The following is a 24,023-nucleotide window of genomic DNA, read 5'->3' on the forward strand; positions in this document are numbered from 1 at the left end:
AATAGTGTGAGTTTAATAAAATCTACTTTTCGATTATTAAGAAAAAAAATTCTATTTCTCTTTTTAAATATTTTTGAAATTAAGTGTATTTTATTGGTCAATACACTCACAATTGTTTTTATACCCTTTATTTCTCACTGTTTTTACATACTTTATTATTTATAAAGTCGGAGTTTTACTGAAAACGGTTCAATCACTTAGGATTCCATGGTTGAACTTAAAGTTCCGTACATCCTTTGTACGGAACTTAAAGTTCCGTACAAAGATTCAACAATCAATAAAGAAATGGATCTCTTATTAGGGTTCATTAACACGGTAGAACTCGAAGCTGTACCTGGATATTTATCACCATAAAAACAACAATCGAGGCGTCAGAAAGAGACTTTTCATTGAGTGTACTAATGTAAGAAAAAAACGCTCTTAGATTCGATATAAAAGAACATTTTATAAAGCACATAACATCTATGAAGACTAGAAAAGAAATTAATAGATCGAAAGATATCAAATTCTCGTTATCTTTATAGAATCTCTTCTTTGAAAGATCACGTCTACATCCAATTCAAGCGATATCTTTTGTCAACTCTTCTATTTTTGATCTTATGATATTTTCTAAAACGTATAAGCCCTTAAAATAAAGAGATAAAAATTAATGTACTATTTTTGAAAATTAAGCACTTTACTTTTGTACTATTGCAATAGGTTTTTTTATCCATGAATAAATTTCCCCTAATTCAAATTTAGCAAAACCATAAGATTTTAGACAAATTTGATCACATACTATATATTTTACAATAATTTAATACAAATTTGGAGTTAAAAAAAAGGTTGCTATATGGCAAAAAAATCAATCTAATAAGCAATTGGGGAGAAATATTAGAAGCAACAACTTTAACTTTAATGTTAAAATTCAAAGCAATTTAAACTGACTGCAATTAAACTGTCTTTTATACTGAGCAATTAAACTGCCTTTCATACTGACCTAACGTGAACGTTAAAGTCCACGTTAGGTCAGTATAAAAGGCATTTACTTGTGCTAATTTTTACCACACGTCAATCAACTGGCACTGCTGAAACAATAGACGTTTAAAGAAGAAAAGTTATCTGGAAAAAAAATTCTGTTGAAAAAATCGAAACCATCTTTAACTCCTTAACGGTTGTATAATTTTAAAGAAATCGGTCACAAAAGTGCCAATTTTTTATTTAAAAAAAAATTTCATGAAATTAAGTGTGTGTGTAATATATGTATTCATTTCTAATTTTTTGGTCAATTGCAAATATATAATAGATGAGTGCTGAAATCTGGTTCAAAATAAACTATCTCTAAGCAAATTACAAATAGTATGGTACTGCCATCTGGTGTGTAGATTGAGAAATACATATGATTCCGAGGATAAGAAATAGATTGTTTTAATCTTTTTTGCTCGTTACTTTTGAACACACCAGCTCGGAAATATCATCGTCACGAGAAATAGATAGTGAAACTAGTTCAAATCATTTTAACGAGAGCGAGAAAGGTGGGATTAAGGCTTTCTTTGAGGAAATTACCCAGAAATTTCAATACATAAAAAATTTCAATCATGTAAAAAATCATGTAAAATGAAGTAAAATACGTAAAATCATGTAAAATGAAATAAAATACGTTACTAATGTATAGTAAATATTGAATCTTGTATAAAATATTGCTGGTATTCAGAGATTAGGATCAGTTATAACTAAATATATTTTTGAGAAAATACCCTGCATTTTATTTTGCTTCTAATCAGGCATGGAATCTTTCGATCACTTAATGTAAAAGCTATAAAAAAATTTAAATTTTTAAAAAAAGAAAAAAAACTATAAATATATATTAATTAGATTATATTGAGGGAAATAAAATTATTTCTTTCCAAGGAATTTCAGTAGCTTTTCAGTTGTATTAAAAATAATTACTATCGAAAAATTTTAATACTTGATGAAAAAATAAAAATACAAAAAGTATGAAACATTTTATTAAAATAAACACGAATAAACATTGAGGAATTCAAATTAATTACCAGTAATTAAGGTTGGTAGATTAGATTTTGCATATGAAACTTCTCTAAAGTTAACAAAAGTATTTTATTTCAATCTAAATTGAAACTTTCGTTTAGAGACGTTAGGATGGAATTCGTGCAAAGATAGAGAGCACTCATTTACCATTTGTCGCTTCAATAAAGTTAACTTCAAGCTTGTTTTTGGCACTAATGAAGTCCATTGAGAAAATCTAATTGTTTGTGTACCGATTATAATCTGTAGTAAATACTTTCGTGAAATTTTTACTTTCTCTTAATTAATGGAGCTTGTTTCAAATCAAGTTTTCTAGGAATTGAAAACGACTATTTTAGAATTGAAACAAACTACTTATTTTAAAACAGGAAACAATTTCAATATTTTTTATTATAAAATGGAATCTTGAATCTAGAGGACGATAGTTTCACTTTTAACTTCAGTTTTATTTTTACTAGAATAAAAAGTTTATGTTCTTCCGGTTTGTATTTTTCCTGCATTTTTGTTTCCTTTTCTTGCTGAAATATATGAGAACTAATGGGTAAATAATAAATGCTAAATGCGTAGTTCTAAGTTATCAATTATAATTTTAATCAGTTCTCCAGCTTTTTATTCATGGATTGATTGACGAAAACCAGAAATAACGCTATACTCTATTTTATTTTAGGTTAATAGTAAATATTTATGGAAACATATATTAATAATGCTGGGAAACAATTTTTTTTTCCTTTTGACATTCCGTAACAGATCTTAAATACTTTCCTATCGCAAATTTCAATTCTGCAATCATCAATTTCTCTCACAAGGCTGTAATTTTTTAATTGACATTTTTAGTAGATTTTTTATCAAAATGTTAAACAAAACAAATAAAAGGGGGTCGCATAAATGTTGCGACAAACTTCTAAGGGCACATAGTTATGATTAAAATTGCATAGGAAAGGACTAAAAATGTCGTTTTCGTTGTCACTTACCCATTATGAACTGTTCAAAAACATGCGTAGAAACAGTCCATAATAAGGAACCACCCCTAGCAGAGTATGATGACATTTTCAGACATGGGTACCTATGACATTTTATTAAATACTTTCGTATTACTGATTTCAAATCTGAAATCATCAAGCTACAGTTATTTAAATGACATTTTTGGTCAATTTTTTGTCGAAATGTATAAGCTAAAAAGCGTTATCTACAGCGGGGAGCAGCATAAATGTTGCGACAAACTTCTAGGAGTTAGGGCATATCATCAGGATTAAAATTGCATTGGAACTCGTGCCCAGAAATGTCATGATACACCTCTTGGAGAGCACTCCTTTTATGAACTATTTCATTCACGAGCTTCTGGACAGATCTTAATAGGGAAACGTCCCTACCAGCGTTCGATGATATTTCCGGGCATGAACTCTCATGCGGTTTTAACCCTTTATATATGCCCTAGCTCCCCTAAAAGTTTGTTGCAACATATACGTAACCCGCTGTTATATGTAATGTTTTTAAATTTGTACATTTGGATACATTGACTAAACATTGTACATTGACTAAAATGTTTATTTAAAAGCATGTATGATGTGGAGAAAGAAACTGATCGCAGATTTGAAATATGCAATAAGAAAGTATTTAAGATCTGTTAAAAAAAGCTCATGGAACAGAAAACAAAACAAAAAAATTCCCCAATGTAATTTGCTAATTTTTAAATACTTATATTAAAAAGATACATTCAAATCAAAAAGATTAATTTTATAGTGATTATATGCAATCTATATAGAGAAATCTTTATGAAATGATAATTAGATTGTACTATTTTATTTCTGGCACATTGCGTTTCCTTTTTCTAAGGAAAGCTATAAAGAGTCTGGTTTTTATATATTTCAAAAGTATAATTTTCATCTTATTATTACGTGCATTCAACTGATATGATCGTAAATAAATAGAAAAGATCCCGACATCTTCGGTTGTCATCAGTGTAAAATTAATAAAAAAAATTAACTATATTTACCTGACTGGTATTACTGGTAGGTAGACTTTTCTAAGGCTACCTATCAGTAATATTTATTTATTATACCTTCTTAGTATTATTCTCCGAATTTAAAAAATTTTAGATTTTGATTGTCATTCAAAACTGAAGGCTTGAAACTTCAAGAGAAAGGTGTTGTTCCGTTACTGTATCACATTGTATTTTAGGCAATAGAATAATATATATTTCCTTCATGATTAGAAATGTTTTATTTTGTCATAATTTGATGAGAAATTCTGTTATGTTAATGTGTACAACTAAAATAATGAATATGAAAGTAACTGTTTAAAGTTCTAAGTAAGACAATATTAAGAATTAACTTTTCGCTTTATTACTAAATAATCCTTTTGTTGAAAAATATCTACTAGTTTTTACACTTACCAAAATTAATTTGTAATTTAAAAAAACCTTGATGAAGTTGCAAAGAAAATCTTGCAAAATGATTGGGTATAATTTTTCTCCAATCGTAAATTAAATTTGAGGAATCAAATCTGTGATATTACAATAAAAAAATATGGGTATCTTTAAATGAATAATTTTTAATTTCAATTTAATAATCTACATAAATAAAAAGTATGTACAAAACTTTAAGAATATGGTAAAATTTACCGTGTCTCTGGCTCAATAGGAACATCAAAATGCACGGTATTTTACCGAATCGCTTTGGCAATGTTTGTGGTAAAATTAACAATAAATTATGATTTTATAATTTATGATAAAATTTGGTAATTTTATCATTATATCTTAAAACATGGCATATAGACAACTTATTCGGTTAAATTTTTTTTTTTTGTATTTTTTACTAAACGTGGGCTAATAAAAATTATAATTTTAAAAAGCAGGATTTCCGATAAACCGTTACCATGTGATCGGAAAACTTACCAAATGAATGGTTTAAGTACCGTATATTTTGGTTTTAACAACCAGAATTGTGGTTTTTTTACTAGAAATGTCCTTACCATAAAGTACGGTAATTTTACCAGAATTTTTTTTTATCGGTGATTTTTTATCCGTTCTATTTGGACAATAATATTTTGAAAGCAGTCTTATGGGTTGCTAAGCAAAACAAAGACGGAGTGGGATCCCCTATAATATACAATATAATAAGAAAAAAAAATTAATATTTCATCGTAATTTTATCAGCTGTACTAATCAAACATATTGTAAATAAAAAATATTATCTTAAAATTTAAACATAAATAAAATCTTTTTATTTCCTTAATGACAATATAAATAATAATAATCTGTATATATATAACAGAGAAAATTTGCCATAAGTGCATTAAATAATATTACGTGTATATTTCACAACCTTTTATTTGAGTATAGCTTTTTACTATCCTCCTCTTAACTCCATAGCAATATCCTGAACCCACAAGTGAATTATCTATTAAAGGGTAAAGTAAACAATAAATATTTATTAAAGTTTACTACCTAATAAAAGCTGCTTTTGTCAGAATCAAATTGCAGTTTTTTCTAGCATACCATCAGAATATTGGATACGGAGTTAGGATATTGCTTTGTAAATAAATACCTTTTTGTTATGAATAGTCTAGTAAATCACGCCCATATTGAGTTAGGGGTCTGAGAATAAAAAATGGGGCAACGCAAAATTGATTTTTTTTCCCCTGCTTTTTGCAGAATTCCCAATGGCAAGAATAATTCTTATCCCCGGATGGCAGTAAATATTTTTAGCAAATTGCTTCCTTATTTTTTTCAAAATATGTGGTTTTGATGCAAAATTGATTTTGTAGTTGTAATTCATTAATTCTATAAATTTTGAAAGATATTTAAAAAAGTGGTTGAGAATTTTAAGTGTCCTATTTAGTTCATGTTATTTTATTATATTTCTATATACATTTCTTCTACACTCGTAATAACTTATATAGCACTGTATGTTTAATTCCACTAAATATCCAATAATTTAAATTCCTTTACTTACTTACCTATTTAGTTCATGTTATTTTATTACGTTGCTGTAAATATTCCTTCGACTTGTCTAATAATTTATATCGCACAAGATATTTAGTTTCACTAGTAATTTAAATTCCTTTACCTGCTTAGTAATTTGTTTTGCATTAGATATCTAAAATTCTACTGTATAATTTTTTATATTTCACTAAATACCTAATAATTACATTGTACTAGATATATTTAATTCCGCTACATATCCAATACACATATCCAATGCCTATATTGCACCAGATATCTAATTCCATCGTGCATGCTTATTAGCACAACATGATTAATAATTCGTATTTCGCTGGATTTCTAATCTACTACTTATATAATAATTTATAACCACCTCACACGATAATTTTATAATATTATAATAATTATACTATTTTCATTATTTACACATTTAATAATTATGCTGCACTAAATATCTAATTCCACTACATGCCTAGTAATATATACTCCATTACATGATTAGTAACTTATATTGAGGTAGTTATCTAATTTTGAAATATACAATAATTAATTGTATTCCAATGAATGTCTAATAATTATATTACACTAGATATTTAATTCTACTACAAATGCGTTATACATACCTAATACCTATATTGCACCAGATATCTAATTCCACTACATACCTAATAATTCATGTTCATTAACACAAAATGATTAATAATTTATATTTCCCTAAATTTCTAATCTACTAATATGATAATTTATATCCCTTATCTACTTATATAATAATTTTATAATATTATAATAATTATACTATTTTCTTTATTTACACATTTAATAATTATATTGCATTAAATATGTAATTCAATTATATGCCAAGTAATTTATATTCTACTACATAGTTAGTAACTTAAAATAACTTGATATCTAATTTTGCGACATTCAAAATCATTAATATTCCAATGCATACCTAATAATTGCATAATAATCGATATTTAATTTAATTAAACTTTATGCAAATAATCAGATTATTTTATCTAATGCAATAAAACAGATACAATAATAAAATTCGCTTATCTAATGTATGCACTCTAAAATAGTTGTTTTAAAAAGTATATAACCATTTGTTGCTTACCTCAGTTTACAAAAACGTTATGCAAGGAACTTATAACATATTATTAAAATTTTCTTTCGTCAAATAAAAGCATATTTTCAACTATAAAATTTTTTCACCCTTCGTAAATTTCTAATTTTGTGGCGAAATAATTTTCTTAAAAAATTTCTATGTTTATATTTTAGACGAAAAGATGTTGCACTGCGGACTCGAAAGAATTCTGGATTAGTTAGTCTGTCTTAATGGATCTTGTTTCGTCAGGATGTCGTAAATCTCTGGATCAACTCCTTGAGCAAGCTATGGCCGAGCGTAGTCGTGAAGATGATCAAGTCGAAGTTACTTATGAGATGAAAGAGGATTATGCGTGTGACCAACGTCCAGTGCGTCTTAAACCTGATGATCAAGCTCCAGCCTCCAGCAGAGATGAAAAAGACGATGTCGATGAAGAGAGTGAAAGTGAGTTTGTTCATCGATTTCCAATTAACTCATTAATTTCGATAGATTATAAAATAACCATAAAAAGTTAATCATTTGACTGAGGACTAATTTCTAAATCCAAAAAACGTAGAATTATTGTGGTAGGGAATAATAAGCAAATGGGATATTCTGTATATGTTTAATAACTTATCTTAGTAGTACAAACTTTGAAACTCCGTAAAAATATTTTTTTTTCGAGCATGTCGCACATTTTTCTTCCCATTCCGGTTTTTGTTTCCTTTCCTTCTTTATTCTTTTTTTTTCATTTCTAAATCGTCTATCACTTATAGGACGCCGAATACTAACCTATCAAAATATGAGAAATTTGTGACTTTTTTTATAATTTTATTTAGCATTAAAATAATAGAATCAGAATGTTAAATAACAAGTTTATTTTTGCATGCATGCTCTACCAAGTTTTAACCAGTAACCAGCTAACTAAATAAGAATAAAGTTAATTTTAAATTTTATAATAAGTAAGACATTCTAGCAAATTATCGTACGAGTATTACGCTATCTAAGCAATAATATTAATTTCAAAACGCTCAATATTGTATTAAAAATTTTGCTGTAAGAAATGTACAGGCTGAGGATTCCATTACAAGAAATGTGTAGAGAAATTTCATCCGTTAAAAATATGAAATGAAAATCAGGAGATGTGTAAATGAATTAAATATAAGTTTCTCCTTTTCCAAGTATGTTAAATTTTTAATTTTAATAATACATGTTAAATGATTTTATTGAAAAAAAATTACCAAACTCACATAATAAATTACGCGTTTTTGTTACCTCAGTTTTAATAGCAGACATCAGTTTGACTATATTTTTTACGAATTTTTAATGTTTCAATGTATTTGAATAGCATATTTCTTTCACTGACGATAATGATATGCGCAATTATCTTTTAAAAGCTATCGAATAAGCTTTTTTTCTACCTCGAGATTTTTTTTTTTTTGAGAAACAAAGAATAGATTTCTTTTAGTGCTAAAATGCGAGTACTAATGAGAATGTAAGATAAAAGGAATTGAACGAGTTATTATGCTTTGCTCGTAATTATGCTTGGTCATTGAAAAATGAAATAATTTTCAGCATTATAATTTTTCATCCAAATTTATGATCATGTTTCCGATAAATATCGTTATCTTTAAATCGAAAATGACAAAAGGATAATATCATTTCCTACACTGAGGAAAAAAATATGGTCAAAACTGCAAAAATATGGTAAATTTTACCGTGTTTCTGGCTCTATGGGAACATTAAAAAGCTACGTATTTTAACAATGAACTCTTTAACAATGATTTTGATAAAATTAACAATGAAATATGGTTTCATTATGTGTAATAAAATTTGATATTTTGTAATGATACATTGGAGTACAGCATTAAGACCATTTATTCGGTTAAATTTATTTTTCATTTCTGTATTTTTACTAAATGTGTGTAATAAGAACTGTAATTTTGAATACCAGAATTTATGGAAAAACGTTACCATATGAAAGGAAAAATTTTTAAGGAAAAAATACCGTTATTTTTGGGTTCTATTTACTAGTTTATTATATTTTTTACCAGAAATGTAATTATCATACAGTGCGGTAATTATACCAGAAATGTTTCCTCCATATAGAAATTTTTTAAAAAACTGTGCTTCTTTTTTCAACAAACAACAATTCATTGAGTTAATGTCAAAATAAGTCGTATATTAGCATAGAAGAAACTCAAAATTATAAATAGCTTAAAATAAAATCTTAGTTATAATTTAAAAGAAACAGGATTATAAATAAGCTTCAATTTTAAAAAAATTCTCGAAATTATCTCTTTTCCTCCGAAATTTCTTCTCTCTAATAAAATTCAATTTGAAAATATCACGTACACAACTTGTTAAATCAATTAAAATAAATTCATTTTTATCCGAACTTCTAGAAAGAACAATTTTCAAACGATAATTTATTTCAGACATTCGAAAAATTCAATTACGTCTGCCAGGTTATCTAATTACTTCGTAAAGAAATGCTGCAAATACATAAATAAATAAACAAAATTAAATAAACTTCAACAAAAACACTTTGAATAAAAGAATCGGCTTTTCCGGAAGAAAACAGATGTTGTTCTTGACACCGTATTTCCATAAAAGTAGGAAAGCGAGATCTTCAGTATTCTTATATTTTTAAAAGGAGTTTTAATAAAATTTATTGGATAATAAAAAGAGTTTTTGATTCGTTAAAGTATTATGGTAATTGTTTTAAAACAGAGTAATGAGATTTAGAAAAATAATTTAGTTAAATTACGAAAACAAATAAAGAATGAAAATAAATATTTACTTTATCAGAGCATTATGCTAGTTGTTTTAAAATAAAGTAAGAAAGTTTTTTCTTCAGAAAACAAGTGCTATTCTTAATTAATTAATATAACCATGAAACTAGAAAAATAAAAAATTCATTCATTTATTTTTTAAGAAGAAATTTCTTAATATTTTTGAGGAATTAAAATAAATATGCGATTTATAATCATTTTTTAATAATAATATTTGCTTATAATTAATAAAGATTTTAATTTGATTATATATTATTTAAAAATAACTTATCTCGTTTTCTCTCCCCCTCTCCTTTTCTCTCTCTCTCTATCTCTCTCGTTTTCTCTCCATCTCTTTAGTTTACTACCGACATCAACCAAATAAAATTAACAATAAACTATAAAACATTTACTTGGTTAAATTAATTTCATGTTTTGTACCTTTTACTAAATTTAAGGTAATAAGAACTATAATTTTAAAAACCAGAATTTCCGGTAAATCGGTACTATATGAAAGAATAAATTACCAAATGAATGACTTAAATACCGTGTATGTTGGTTTTTATTAACAGAATTATGATTTTTTTACCAAAAATGTAGTTATCATACAATATGGTAATCTTACCAGAATTTTCTTCTCCGGGTATGTACCAGCAAATATATAGCTATTCAGTGGGGGAAAAAGTGCTCGATATCACTAAATCCATCAGAATCTGCAAAAGCTTAACAAGAATCTAGAAAGTCTGTGATTTTTATTTTAATTGTTACAACTGTCAAGAAGCTATAGTACATTGTAACTATAATAACATTAAGTTTGGAAATACAATCAAATATTGAAAACTGCAATATACAACTGCTATCTAGAAGATATTTGGGAAGATCCTTGTCGCATAATTTTAAAAACTTTTCCGCACATTATATTCCCACTTATAATGATTGTTATAATCTCGAGTATAGAAAAAGATTCAGAATATATTTCCTAGCTATTAAAAACATTTTATATTCCTAAATTATAGAAAATAGAAATTATTATTAAATTAGAAATTATTACTAAGCTATTGAAAAAAATTTATTGGAAATTTTTTATAATAATAATGGTCTAATATCAATACTTACACTATTTATCCGATATAAGATTTTAATGTATCCAACTATCGAAAACATAAACATAAGATTTTGATTGGATGCTAGGTCATGAAACATGGATTCAAATGGATTCATGGATTGTGTATGGATTCAAACACAACTATTCCCAAATATCGATAGAATCGCATATATTTTAATTATCAATTCATAATAGCGCTGAATATAAATAATAAAATAAATTAAAACAAGAAAAATGGTACGTTTCAACAATTCTTTTAAACAGGGGTGAATAAATTATGCTTTTTTTTTAAACCAACGTTTTCATTTCTAATAAATTAAAATCAATGCAGCGGAAGAAATTATGACACTCAAGGCTATAAAGTTTGACATAAAACTCCAATTTATTGTTTTTTCTGACTAGAAATTCAAACTACTCGCATTAAACTTTTTAAGAAACTTTCTGTTTTAACTCATTAGTTTCATTTCACCGTTTCATGGTGATTATAAAAAATTAGAGAAGGAGTAATTTCATTTAATTTTATCGATTTCTCATCACCCCTATTGAAATCTAAAAATAAAGTTATGCGAGAAATTAAAAATTTTTCTTCTGAAGAGTGATTAAATCAATATTAATTTTTCTTTAATGAGAAAATTAGAATATTTGATCCTTTAATTAAGTTTTTGTCAAAGAAATTTAGTTAGACGAGAAAATGTTACTAGATTATTTTCTATAAAATGTTAGGATTTTTTATGGGAGTGGGGGTAGTTACTTTATATCAAATCAGATATTTTATTAGCTATGCTGTTGACAAACTAGAAAATCTTTGAAAAATCAGTACTTCCTTCTTATAGGCCAACTGACAGTTTTTTATGACATTAAAATATCTTCTTCTTCACTGCTACTGTTCTTTTTTTTTTCTTCTTTCAATGCGGTTCATTCATTTTATTATTAATGTTCTTCTTCTACTGCTTATTCATATTCTTATTCTACTTCTTATTTTTCTTCGTATTTCTCTTGTATTACTGTTCATTCTTCTACTAATTATCATTATTCTGCTAGTGCTTTTTTTCTTCTACTTTTTCTTTTATTTCTTCGCCTGCTTCATCTTCTTCTACTTCTTCTACTGTTTTCTCTTCTTCTTTGACTGCTGTTTATTCATCGTATTATTATTATCCTACTACCGCTTTTGCTTCTCCACTTCTTCTTCTACTTCTTCTGCTTCTTCATATTCTTCTTTTACTTCTTCCTCCTCTTCTCTAACTGCTGTTCATTCTTCTTTTTATTTTTATTATTATTATTATTATAGTTTTCTCTTTCTTCTACTACTGCTCTTCATTCTTTTTATTATTGTAATTCTTCTACTCCTTTTTTTCTCCCTTTTCTTCTTCTGCTGTTGATTATTCTTATTATTATTATCATTATTATTCTGCTTTTTCTTCTTCTTCTTTTACTACTTCCTTTTCATCCACTTTTCGACTGCTGTCCATTCTTTTTTTTACTACCATTCTTCTTCCATTTCTTATTCTTCTACTTATTCGTTTTCTTCTACTTCTATTTATATTTCTTCTTTTTCTACTCATTCAACTTTTTATTATTATTCTTAAACGCAACTGTCTGTTATACTCCAAAATTTCTTTTCCTCCTATGTTATGGCTCTCAAACCATTCACGCCTATCTGTTCTAAATCTCTCTTAGCATCGTGCAACTATCTAGTGGATTGTCTTTCTGTTCTACAATTTCCTTCAATTCTTAAAAAGGTCATTATTTTTTGATGGGTATGCATCATCATATATAAATAAATAGCCTAGCCACCTAATACGAAATGCTGTTACTACTTCTACTATGGTACATGATATAACAAGCAAAGTGCTCTGCAGTCTTCGGCATGCTCTCTCGTCGCTATAGCTATTCTCGGTGTTTTCGTCGAAATTCAATTCCAATGGTACCTAGGCACCGTGGCGTATTTAAAAATGAGTAGGCGACTTTATTTTGTATAGAGAATTGTGACGCAATTACTTCGATCATACCGTTAACTTTGTATTTTTCTTGTTCTGTTTTTTGTTCCTTGTTGTGCAATGTTTTTTTCTCATCTTGCCCTTTCCTTGTAATTCACCCTGTCATCGGGAATAAAAAATAAAAAAGGAAGCATCATATTTTGTATAAAAATTATAATTATATAAGCCTCTCCACACCATTTTGTTTAGTTTTAAAATATTCAATTGCGTAAAGTGCGACCGACTTTAGCAATCTTTTATACACTGAGAAAAACAATCTGGTAAAATTACCGTACTGTATGGTAATGACACATATGGTAAAAAAACACAATTCTGGTAATTTTTCTATTCATGTGGAAACGAATTCTGGTACCGGCAATTCTGGTTTTGACATTTACAGTTCTTATTACCACACATTTAATAGATTAAACAAAACTGAAAGGTAAATTTTTCAGAATAAATGCTTTTTATGCCATGTTCTAAAATATCATGATGAAATTACCAATATTTTTTAAATTTACCAATTTTTATCACAGATTATGTAACCATATTTTATTATTAAATTTTACCAAACTTATTACATAAGTGCTTCGGTAAAAATTACCGAGCTCTTCGGTGTTCTCATAGAGTCAGTAACATAGCAAATTTTACTATATTCTGATAGTTTTAACTAATAGTTTTTAGTTTTAAAAAATAGTGTTCAGACTGGTAGTTTCTTTCTCTGTGTAGTATTAAATTGGTTTTTGTGCTGATCAATTTCTATTTAAATGGTTCTAAGATGGTTCCTAAGCCATCTATAATTTGCTTTTTATTTCTATTTTCTTAATAGTGCTACTTGACATCATGCATAATTATTTTATGCTAAAGAATAATTATTTAATGATCTGATTTAAAATAAAATTTTAAAAAATTGTCATTCAACCGTACTGAGGTTTCATCTCACGAATATATAGAACTAACCCAAACATTAATTTTTAATTAAATATTTCTTATAGTTTCATCCTAGTTAATTCAACAAAAATTCTAGACGAAACATATTATTTCTCTTTTGCCACCTAAGTATGACATGACATAACGTAACATAACACAAATATCTAGTAGCAATAATACTTTTAGGTATGTTATGTAACTAATAAAAACAAGCTTTTTTTACAGTTAAAATAGAATTTAAGAAGGCCGAAGGATATACTCCTTATCTCCGAATCCTCTCTTTTTTCTTATAAATAATCTGAAACAGCTGCTTTATTTCCCAAAAAGCTGTTTGACTCCAGGGCAACCTAAGAAAGATTCGAATATAAGACTTAAAGCTGAATTCTTTTTTTCGGAACACACTTTCAATCATCTAAAACAAAAGATATTATATACTTTTTTAAGAGTACTAAAGGAAAAAAAATACTTGTGTTTTCTACAAGTATCATATTAAAGATAAATTTACTTTAAAGCTCACTTTTTAAAGTAATCATTTTAACTTTTAAACGATATAATATTTGCACAGTTTATGTATGTAGACATGCAAGATGTTCTAAAATGACCACCCTTAAGAATCCTTGTCAAAAGATACTTAAGGGTATTCATATTTAAAATTCTTTTCAAAAAATAAATAAATAAAACAAAAAGTTCACATTATGGTTTACATAATGGGGGATTAAAAGCACTATCAAAATCTGCCAAGCACTGTTAAAAATTTATCGGAAAAAAATGCTTAAATAACAGTTTATTGAATTGTTATTTCATCATATTCAAGCGAAACAATCAAATAACCGTAAATAAGATGTTATTGAAACTGTTAACAGTGAGAAAAACCGTTTATTAACTGCTTTCACCTAAAACTGTTGAACAACCAGAATTTTATCGTATTAACTAGTTTATCAGATCTACCTAATGAAGCCACTTAGCTCCTTGCAAATGGGTGCATGTTATAGCCGAAAGGGTCAATCTGTCGATCGCATAACCAACAGAACAGGAGTTCGAGTCCCACCGATAATACCACAATATTTCTTTAATTCCCTTCAAGAAATGAAGAGTTTTCAGTGTCCAGTACTCTTCAATTTGTGACCCTTGCTATTAGAATATGATACCCTCTTTCACTCATAGATGGCAGCACTATAAAGCTATTGAACTATCTCCAATGTCCAGTTAAATCCCTTTCTTATGATTTTGAAACCATGGTAGACTTAAATGGTAAAAAAAAAACATTTAGTATTGTAGTCATGGTTTCTTAACCATACTAGTTATAAACGGCTTCAAAACCGCAAAGGTAAAAAAATTTATTTACCGTAAACTTTATGGTTAATTGGATGGACAGACTGTTGCTGATTATTTTACCATAATTTTAAAATGAAAATTCTGACAGTGAATATCTAGCTAGGAAGAAGGGATGAAAGACGTCAAAACCAGTTTGCTTGGCCTTATGAAACTTGGAAGTGTTTCTAATAACCACTAATCGACAACTGTATGTTTTCAGAATCCAAGCATAGATTACGGTTTCCAGTTCCACCTTTTTTCAATATCTTTTTTGTCTTTTCTTGGTTCAAATTTTAATTGGTGTTCAAAAATATGCACACTTTTTTATACATTCTTTTCTTTTCAAACTTTTATCAAACTCTACCAAAACTTCTGTGGTAGTTTTGAAAGAAATAAAAAGTAGTTATTTATTTCTATTTTTCTATAAATATTCAAGCATGTATTAAAAATTTTATAAATTACTAAGAACAATTTTTAAAAGTAGTTTAATTTAATTAGTTTTAAAATTAATTAAACACGATTAATACCGTAATTAGAAAATACAAGGATCTTTTCTATGTTTCATTTCTAATTATGTATTTCTCATCTTAAATATTCATTAGTGTACTTTTAATTACTCGGAGAAAAAAATTCTGGTGAGGTTACTGTACTGCATGGTAATGGTATGGATTTGGTTATAAAAGGTATTTGGATATAAAAGAAAAGCATAATTCTAGTTAGTAAAACCAAAATATACGATATTAAAGCTATTTATTTGGTTATTTTTCTGTTCTTATGATAGCAGTTTACCGGAAATTCTGGTTTTCAAAACTATACTTCTCATTACCCCACGTTTATAAAAATTAAAAAATTAAAAATTGAAGGAAAAAATTAAACCAAATAAATGGATTTTATGTTATACTCAAAAGGTATAGTCATAAAATTACCAAATGTTACATTTACCAAATTTTATCACTGATTATAAAAAATTAGATTTTATTGCTAATTTTACCAAAATCATTACCAAAGCATTTCGATAGAATTCACAGAACTATTAGGGGTTCCTATACATTCAGACACACGGTATATTTTATCATATTCTGGTAGTTTTAACCATATATTTTTTTTCTCGGTGTAGTGTCTAAATTTGTAGAGTTTCCCAAGTATGGGCATTTGACCTTATTAGATTAAATTTAAAACGAAAACTTCATTATTTTCTTCGGATGAAACACATCCAAACAAGCGTAGTAAACATATCTCAAAGGGATTTTTTTTGTTATAATAATTTTTATTGCATTTTTGAATTTGAGTTTATAATTTATTACTAAATGCAGTTACTCTCCATAAACATTTATTTGTCAATACATCAAACATCAAAATTTTCAATACAGTGCATTACATTTCTTTTTTAGATGGCGTTGGGTCTATACAGATGGAAAAAAAGGTTATGAAAAGCACCATCATCCTGAGTGTGGCAATAGTACTTTGCTTCAGTGGATTTTCTGTTGTGCAGAGTTTCCTCAGCACAACTGCACCACGAACAGGATTACAAGCACTTACAATCTTATATATCTTCGCTATATTTTCTAGTCTCTTTGCACCGATTTTAATACAAAAAATCGGCCCTAAATGGATAATGGTATCATCAGGGTTATCTCCAATAATATTCATAATCATTTTCAAATATAATTACACGTTTATTTTAATTATTGGAGCCATGCTGGTTGGGCTCTTACTTGGACCTACATACAGAGCTCAAAAGAGTTACTTATTCAGAAACATATCCAGACTTTCTTTCTTAACACAATCCATCAGGAAAAAAATGCAACAACGGTTCTTACGAGTTTTCTTCATCATTTCAAAGTCTTATTGCTTTTGGGGCCACCTTATCGCCACAATCGTCATGGAGTACATTAATGCGATGGATACTTCTCGCCAACCGTCGTCAAACGAGACCATTCAAGATGCTGGTACAGTAGCTCGTCGAATTGATACTTGTTTTACTACTCAATGCAAACATGCATTTTTAACATTGGATTTTAGTGAAACAAGTAAAAATCCATCAAACAATAATTTTTTGTCGCCAAAAGTCACTGAGATTTTCATATATGTTTTTTCTGCTACATGTGCTGTAGGTGTTCTATTAGTGGTGATTTTGTTGGAGAAATTAGAAGTTTTACAAGAACAAGATCCTTTAGAGAGGTCGTTGTTATACCAAACTTTAAGACAAATTAAATTACTTTTAATCGATCAAAATGTGAGTTTAGTTGTCTTAATGATAGTTTTTACTGGAATCGAACAAGCTTTTATTTTTGGAGATTTCACCAGAGTAAGTAATTAAACATTTTTTCTACATTTTTAAGCTTGGAATGATTGTTTTCCTTTTTATGTGTAGCTGTTTTCTACATAGTACTGGCATCAAACAATGGTGACAACAGCTAATGGTGCCAAAAACGTTGAAATATAGAATATTTATACACTATTAGAAATTTCTCGGAAACATGATAAAATAAAAATTTATTTAATTTTTATTGGCCACATTCAACCAAAGCAGACAAATAATCATAAGAAAAGCTTTCCAAACTGTTATTTATTGTTATTTGTTGTAACTGTTTCGTTTACTGACTGTTTCCTCTTAATATCGTTAAACATATAGAATTTTCTCTGCCCCCACTAAGCTCACAGTCAATGAGAATCGAACTCATGTTCTTCAAAAGTTGAAAGCTAAACGAAGTGATAAGGATTACAGAATAATATTTTTATTTTCCATCATCGAATTACTAATAATCTTATAGTCATAAGTGTGTGGTGAGCAGCTTATGAAAATACTTAAATCCTTGCAGCTGGGTATAACTCCTTAGCCGAGAGAGATAATCTATCAATCCTATGGCCAGCTGAACGAGAGTTCGAATTCCAAGCGCTGACACAAATTTTTCCACCATTTCTTCAGCACATGAAAGGTTTCTAGTGTCATTCACTCCTCAATCAGCGACCCTGGCGTATTGGAATACAAAACTCTCATTCACGCATAGATGGCAGCACCTAAAAACTGCTTAATACCAAAAAGTCTAGTGTTTCCAATCTCGCATTGTAGATGACACCACCAGATAAACTAATTAAGTCACATTTCACTTGACAAAACACAACTCAATCACAGCCCCACTCTAATCTTCTTACCTAACGAAAGACCTAACATATCCGAGTTCAAATGAAGCACAAATAGTACGTTAAAATTGAGTTTTTTTTTTAAACCATTCTAGTTGTAACTGGTTACAAAACCGTATAATATTGTATTTACGATTTTCTAACCATACCAGATGTAAACAGTTTTAAACTCGTAAAGGTAACGAAATTTTCCTAACCGTAAAATTTACAGTTTATTGGATGGACAGACAAATACCGGCTATTTTCCAGTAATTTTAGAATAAAAAATTATCGCAGTGTGCAATGTACAAATGCAATTTAGAAACATTCAATTTTATTTTTAAAGTTAGAGCCAAAATAAACTTAAATATTTCGGAGACAATTTCTTACTTTACATTGATTTAAAAATCAATTACAATTTTATAAAAAAAAATAACTGCATTTTTTAAAAGAATTACTTTTATTTGTTATACCAAAAAATATTTAAATAAATTTTTCAGTCATAGAACTTTTTTCCCTTGTTCTGGAATAAATTACTGTAGTATTTGTGTACTGTATAGTATACTGTATATAGTATACTGTATATAGTATATAGTATACTGTAGTATAAATTACTGAGTGTTAAATCCATAAATTTGAATTAGCAAATTTTTGGAAACTTTTTTTAATTAACTTTGAGGAATCAGACAAAAAAAATTATTAGCAAAAAACATTTAAGCATCTACAAATAGAGGAGAAAAAATTTTCATTGCATATAATCCAACTTAAGCTGTAAGAAATTTTTAACCACATATAACAACTATAATATTTAACAACTTAAAAATTAAAAATAAATTACATTAACTTCAATCCTCAATATAAAAAACTCAACAAAGAAGATCAATATAGCGTGAGTTTGACGTAATTCTTCCTCAATCTTTGTGCTTTGACAATTACTTTTTCCTAAACCCCCAGTTTTCGTTAAATTCTGTGAAAAGCTTGTCGTTTGTTTACATTTTAGTCTTAATCCCACAATTCGATTCAAAAAAGTTTTTTAAAACTAGTAGTTCCAGGAGAAAGGTTTATTGTAAAGGTCTACTGTTTTTGCTTGTATACGTTGCAACAATGTCAAAGAAAGGATTTCTTTTCATACTTTCAGTTATTGTTAGGAATTACAAAAACTCTTTTCAATAGTAACATAAAAGAATAAATGAATATGAATTGCTGACTGGAAAACTACAATAAAAATTTTTCGATTTAAGAAAAAAAAGAAAGAAACCTTACCTTATTGTGCTTTTATTTAATACTGTCAACTTTAAGAGTTATGTTTCTTTAGCGTTTCTACTTTAAAAATTGTAAAGAGGCTGTTTTATGATTAAATTTAATAATAAAAATATGATATTGATACATTAATATTCGGGTTTTGGTATTTGTCTATACAGTTTTAATATCTTAATATAATTTATTATTTGTATGATAATGCGTTTTATGACGAATGTTGGTTTAATAAATATTTTTACATAGGAAAAATTGCGAATGAATTATCATACTTTATATTATCCTTTTATATGAAGAGACTAAAAATATTTTAATAGCTCATCAGATTTCAATCCAATTGTATATCGACTTTTAATTTTGTTAAACATTGTGACCGTTGCAAACACGATGTTTATTCAAAGCAAAATAAAAATCGTTGAAATTGAAATTGCTATATAAAAATAAATGAGAAGTACATTCCACAAAACTAAAGAACGTAACATTCTGAATTACTTTTGACCTATAGTTATGGCATTATTAAGTACTAAAACTCAATCTTCACACTGTAAAAAATTCTGAATCAAGTTATAATAAAAAGTACCGGCACTCCAGGTGTCAGTACTTTTTACAGTAAAATCCATTTGTTACCGTAAAATTTTAAGGAACAGAAAATCTGATATACCGTGATTTTTGCTGCAATATTGACTATTAAATTACTAAATCCCTGTAATTAAATAAGTATTAACGTAAAAAATATGCTGCAAAATGATTTTACTGCAAAATAGATTGTACGGATGCTGCACTCAAGGTGCCAGTGCTTTTTAACGTAATTTGATCCGAAGTTATGCTAATTTAATTGTCAAAGGATAGTTTAAATTCAGAAATAATACATTTTTTTGGTAACAAATCAAATAATTTGTAAGCTTCTTCAAAATTTGAAAACTAATTTTAACGTAATTTCTAAGAAAAATATGATACAAAATTCGCTCAAGAGATAATTTTGACAAAAAAATACAGCTTTTTAATTAACAATTCTGTTCTTTTTCACTGATTCATAAAGTATTTTGAATAGGACTAGTAACGAGTCTTCGTGGTTTCTATGGCACACTCCTTTACAGAGATTTTCTATAATAAAAAAGAAATATATTAAAATGAAAGGCACTTTGCTCCAAACTATGTTGCCAAACAGTCTGTTGACACGAAACAGATACTTATAATGTATACCAATCTATTAAAAACAGGGTAGTGGGAATTTCTTATAAAATTTTTATTATTTAACTTATTACTGCTATGATAAATCAGCATCTTTGTTGCCTGAACTATCATTAAGATATGTTTTTCTTATTTTGTCAGGATTACATCAGCTGTGCATTAGGACTAGAGTCCATTGGATTCACAATGATCTGCCTAGGAGGATGTCATACACTAGGTTCCATTGGAGTACATTTGTTCTCGCAGCATTTCCAAAGACCCATTATAATGGCAGCTGGACTTGTATGTCAATCTGGACTCCTTATGGTTCTTTGGCTATGGACTCCCGTTAAAGACGATGCCGCTGTATTTTACGTCATTGCCGGTGGATGGGGATTATGCAATGCTGTATGGGAAACGCTGTTAATGAGTAAGCTTTCTAATGAGCTTTTTCAATCTTTCTTATCAATGATCAAACAACTTGAATTTTTTGTAAGGCACATTCAACGAAATACAATTTAATGAACAAATACCCCTTCATCACAAAACAATATGTATCAATCAGATCCTCTTTTTGTTGCCAATTTTCATGCAGTCAGTGACGTCCTGTAGCTTATCTGACGTATGCCAGATTAAGAGGATAACCAACAACAATAAGTATGAAATATTAATGTGCAGAATAATTTTAATATTTATCCCATTTTTGAAAATTTTATAAAATGAAAACCACTAAATCAAAAGTTGATAAATTTAGAAACAGCGTAAAACTTACCTGGAAAATTTATATTTTTATGATCTGTATATTGTAACTAAAAAAATAAACAGTCCAAAGATGGCTTTATGTAACTACTGTATTCCTGCTATAAAAAAATATTAGTTTTATGAATTGCTCAGAAAATTACAATATGTTTAATGCAAACTTGCATTAATTGATTATAAAATAATTATAAAAAATTTAGAAAGGCAAAAAATTTTCTGTGATTTTGATTGAAAAAATAAGAAATAAAATATTGAGTATTTTTTATCAGAATCGAGTTGATATAGTCTCAGTTAAATATCCAGATTTTTATTTTACATTTTTTTTTCTTAAAAAGTGTTGCAAGAATTTTTATAAAATGGATAACAGGTTAATGAACAAAATCAAAAATTTAAATGATGATCAACCAAATACGAGCAAAGCTAAACATCATGATCATGAAGATACTTTGTTTGAATCCCCTAAAGCAGATATACAGCTCCAAAACAACAAGCGTAAAGCTAATTGGACTCGCAAATATTGCAACGAATATTTACGCTTCGGATTCATTGCCAGTTAAAATAATTTTCCTTTATGTGTTATTTGCAATCAGTAACTTTCAAATAAAAGTATGAAATCATCAAAGTTGAAAGGGAATTCAGACACACTTCATTCTGAGTACTCTGATAAGCCGATTAACTTTGTTGCTGTTAAGGAAAGGGAATTGATTGCTGCTCAAAACAATTCACTCTTTCCTCACCAGTTAAATAAAAAAAACACTTTGACAGCTTTTAAAATTTCCAAATTAATAGCTGAGACTTAGTATTCTCATAGTGTTGAAGAAAAATTAATACTTCCCTCTTTAAAAATTGTTGCAAATTTTTCAGAAAATTTTGATGCTGTTTAAGTGAATTTATTAGTTAATTGATAAACACATTTTTATTTAATTTAGTATTTTAAAAATTAAACAGCAATTTTAAAATATTTTTCGATTTTGTTGCTATTATTTGCATCTGAAGTTTTAATTAAGATTTCATTTTAAATTTAATTAATTGTACTTGAAGTTTCAGAAATCACTTATCATAAAAGACCAAGCAACAATTAGTATTGATTAAGAAGAAAAAGATTTGAACTATTGGCAAAGAAACTTTTTCTTTGGAAACTGATAATAATGTCCATAATGATTTAAATCTCAAATCATTCAACCTTTTCAACCTCATAAAAAACCGATTTCAAAAAATTTCAAAGAGTTTAGAAAAAGAAGTCATAGCAGATTATGAAAAGCAAAAGGAGAAGTTTTAACTTATAGATTAGGTACTATTTTCACTGAATAGAATTAAAATAAAATATAATTTCAGCAAGAGAAAATCGAATAAATACTAAATATTTAAGTTATCTCTTCAAGAAAACGAAAATATTTATCAATAAAAAGTGGCATTTAAGAATTGAAACTCCGTATTCCTACAATGAGTGGTGCGGTTACAAGAGAGTTGCTGTCACGAAGATGGGGGACACTAAATCTATCCAGGGCTTTTATTTGTACGATATATTTGCTGCCTTCAATGGATTGAATTCAAATTAGCAAGGCTTTGGTTCAAATATTTTCAAAGTATCGGAAAAAGTAGCTTCAATAATTAAAAAATGACTTAGTGGAAACAATGACTTTCAAAAGGAAATTATAAATCTTTTGAAACATTTCATATATTTATTGAAATCCTTCACACTAAGAACAAAACATATGGAAACGAAGTTTACTTCATTTACTGAAGTTTCAAATTAGTATAATTGTCAATTTCTTAAATACTTATATTTTTATATCATATACTTAAATAATTATAATTATTTTATACTTATTTTATACTTATTATATAATTATAATTTATACTTATAATATAATTATTTTGAAATTTTTGTGTATGAAATAAATAAACAAATAACTTGATTTTTATTAAAAAAAATTAATTTTGTTTGGTAAATAAATGGGGTTTTTTGCATGAGGTCGCAAAAAATTTTAGGACTTCGTACCGAACCGAGGTTAAACAAGTTTGAGAAACGCTGCCGTAGGTCTATTGGAAAATCTGCCTTTTCGGAAACTGTCAACGTTCTTTCCAAGGCTTATTGCAATCAGTCTTATAGATGCATTGCAAAGTGAAGTCAGCAGTTTGCTAAGAGAGCTTACTACACAAACGTCAATCAACTGCTAACATTTAGACTACAAAGTCTTTCAACTAGAAACAACAAGCATTGGTTTAACTTAAGATGCGTAAAAGATAACTTCATTCCATCTCTTAACGGAGTCTCACATAGTAGATTCATTTCCACCTTTTATGGATTCCCACCTAATATTCAACCTGATATTTTATTTTATTTTATAACCGTCGTTGAACAGCCGACCCAATTTCGTGGGTTTACGACTACTTACGTTCAACTCCGTAGCCTTGTAATTTTGAACCAATCCAGAAGACAAGGAAACTCCTGGATCAGTACCCCCAGAGGTATTGATTTGTTGTGGGAACATGGAGGACTTTGAGACTCGACAGATTTAACGTGCATCAGTCACCATTTACTACACGGGGAGTCTTC

At 27.8% G+C, this 24,023-nt stretch overlaps 1 protein-coding gene across 2 annotated transcripts in view; it reads left to right on the forward strand.

Moving 5' to 3' along the window:
- Nucleotides 1–24,023, forward strand: part of LOC107456509 (protein unc-93 homolog A) — a 138,491-nt gene that overhangs the window by 108,371 nt on the left and 6,097 nt on the right. For both annotated transcript variants that reach the window (XM_071181444.1, XM_043049602.2), the window contains exons 2-4: nt 7,250–7,520; nt 16,546–17,462; nt 20,867–21,134. In XM_071181444.1, coding sequence (XP_071037545.1) covers nt 7,307–7,520; nt 16,546–17,462; nt 20,867–21,134 — 1,399 coding nt within the window. In that variant the 5' untranslated portion in view covers nt 7,250–7,306. The remainder of the gene's footprint in view (nt 1–7,249; nt 7,521–16,545; nt 17,463–20,866; nt 21,135–24,023) is intronic.

This window comes from Parasteatoda tepidariorum, chromosome 5 (genome assembly GCF_043381705.1).
Source record: "Parasteatoda tepidariorum isolate YZ-2023 chromosome 5, CAS_Ptep_4.0, whole genome shotgun sequence".
NCBI classification, from domain to species: Eukaryota; Metazoa; Arthropoda; class Arachnida; order Araneae; family Theridiidae; genus Parasteatoda; species Parasteatoda tepidariorum.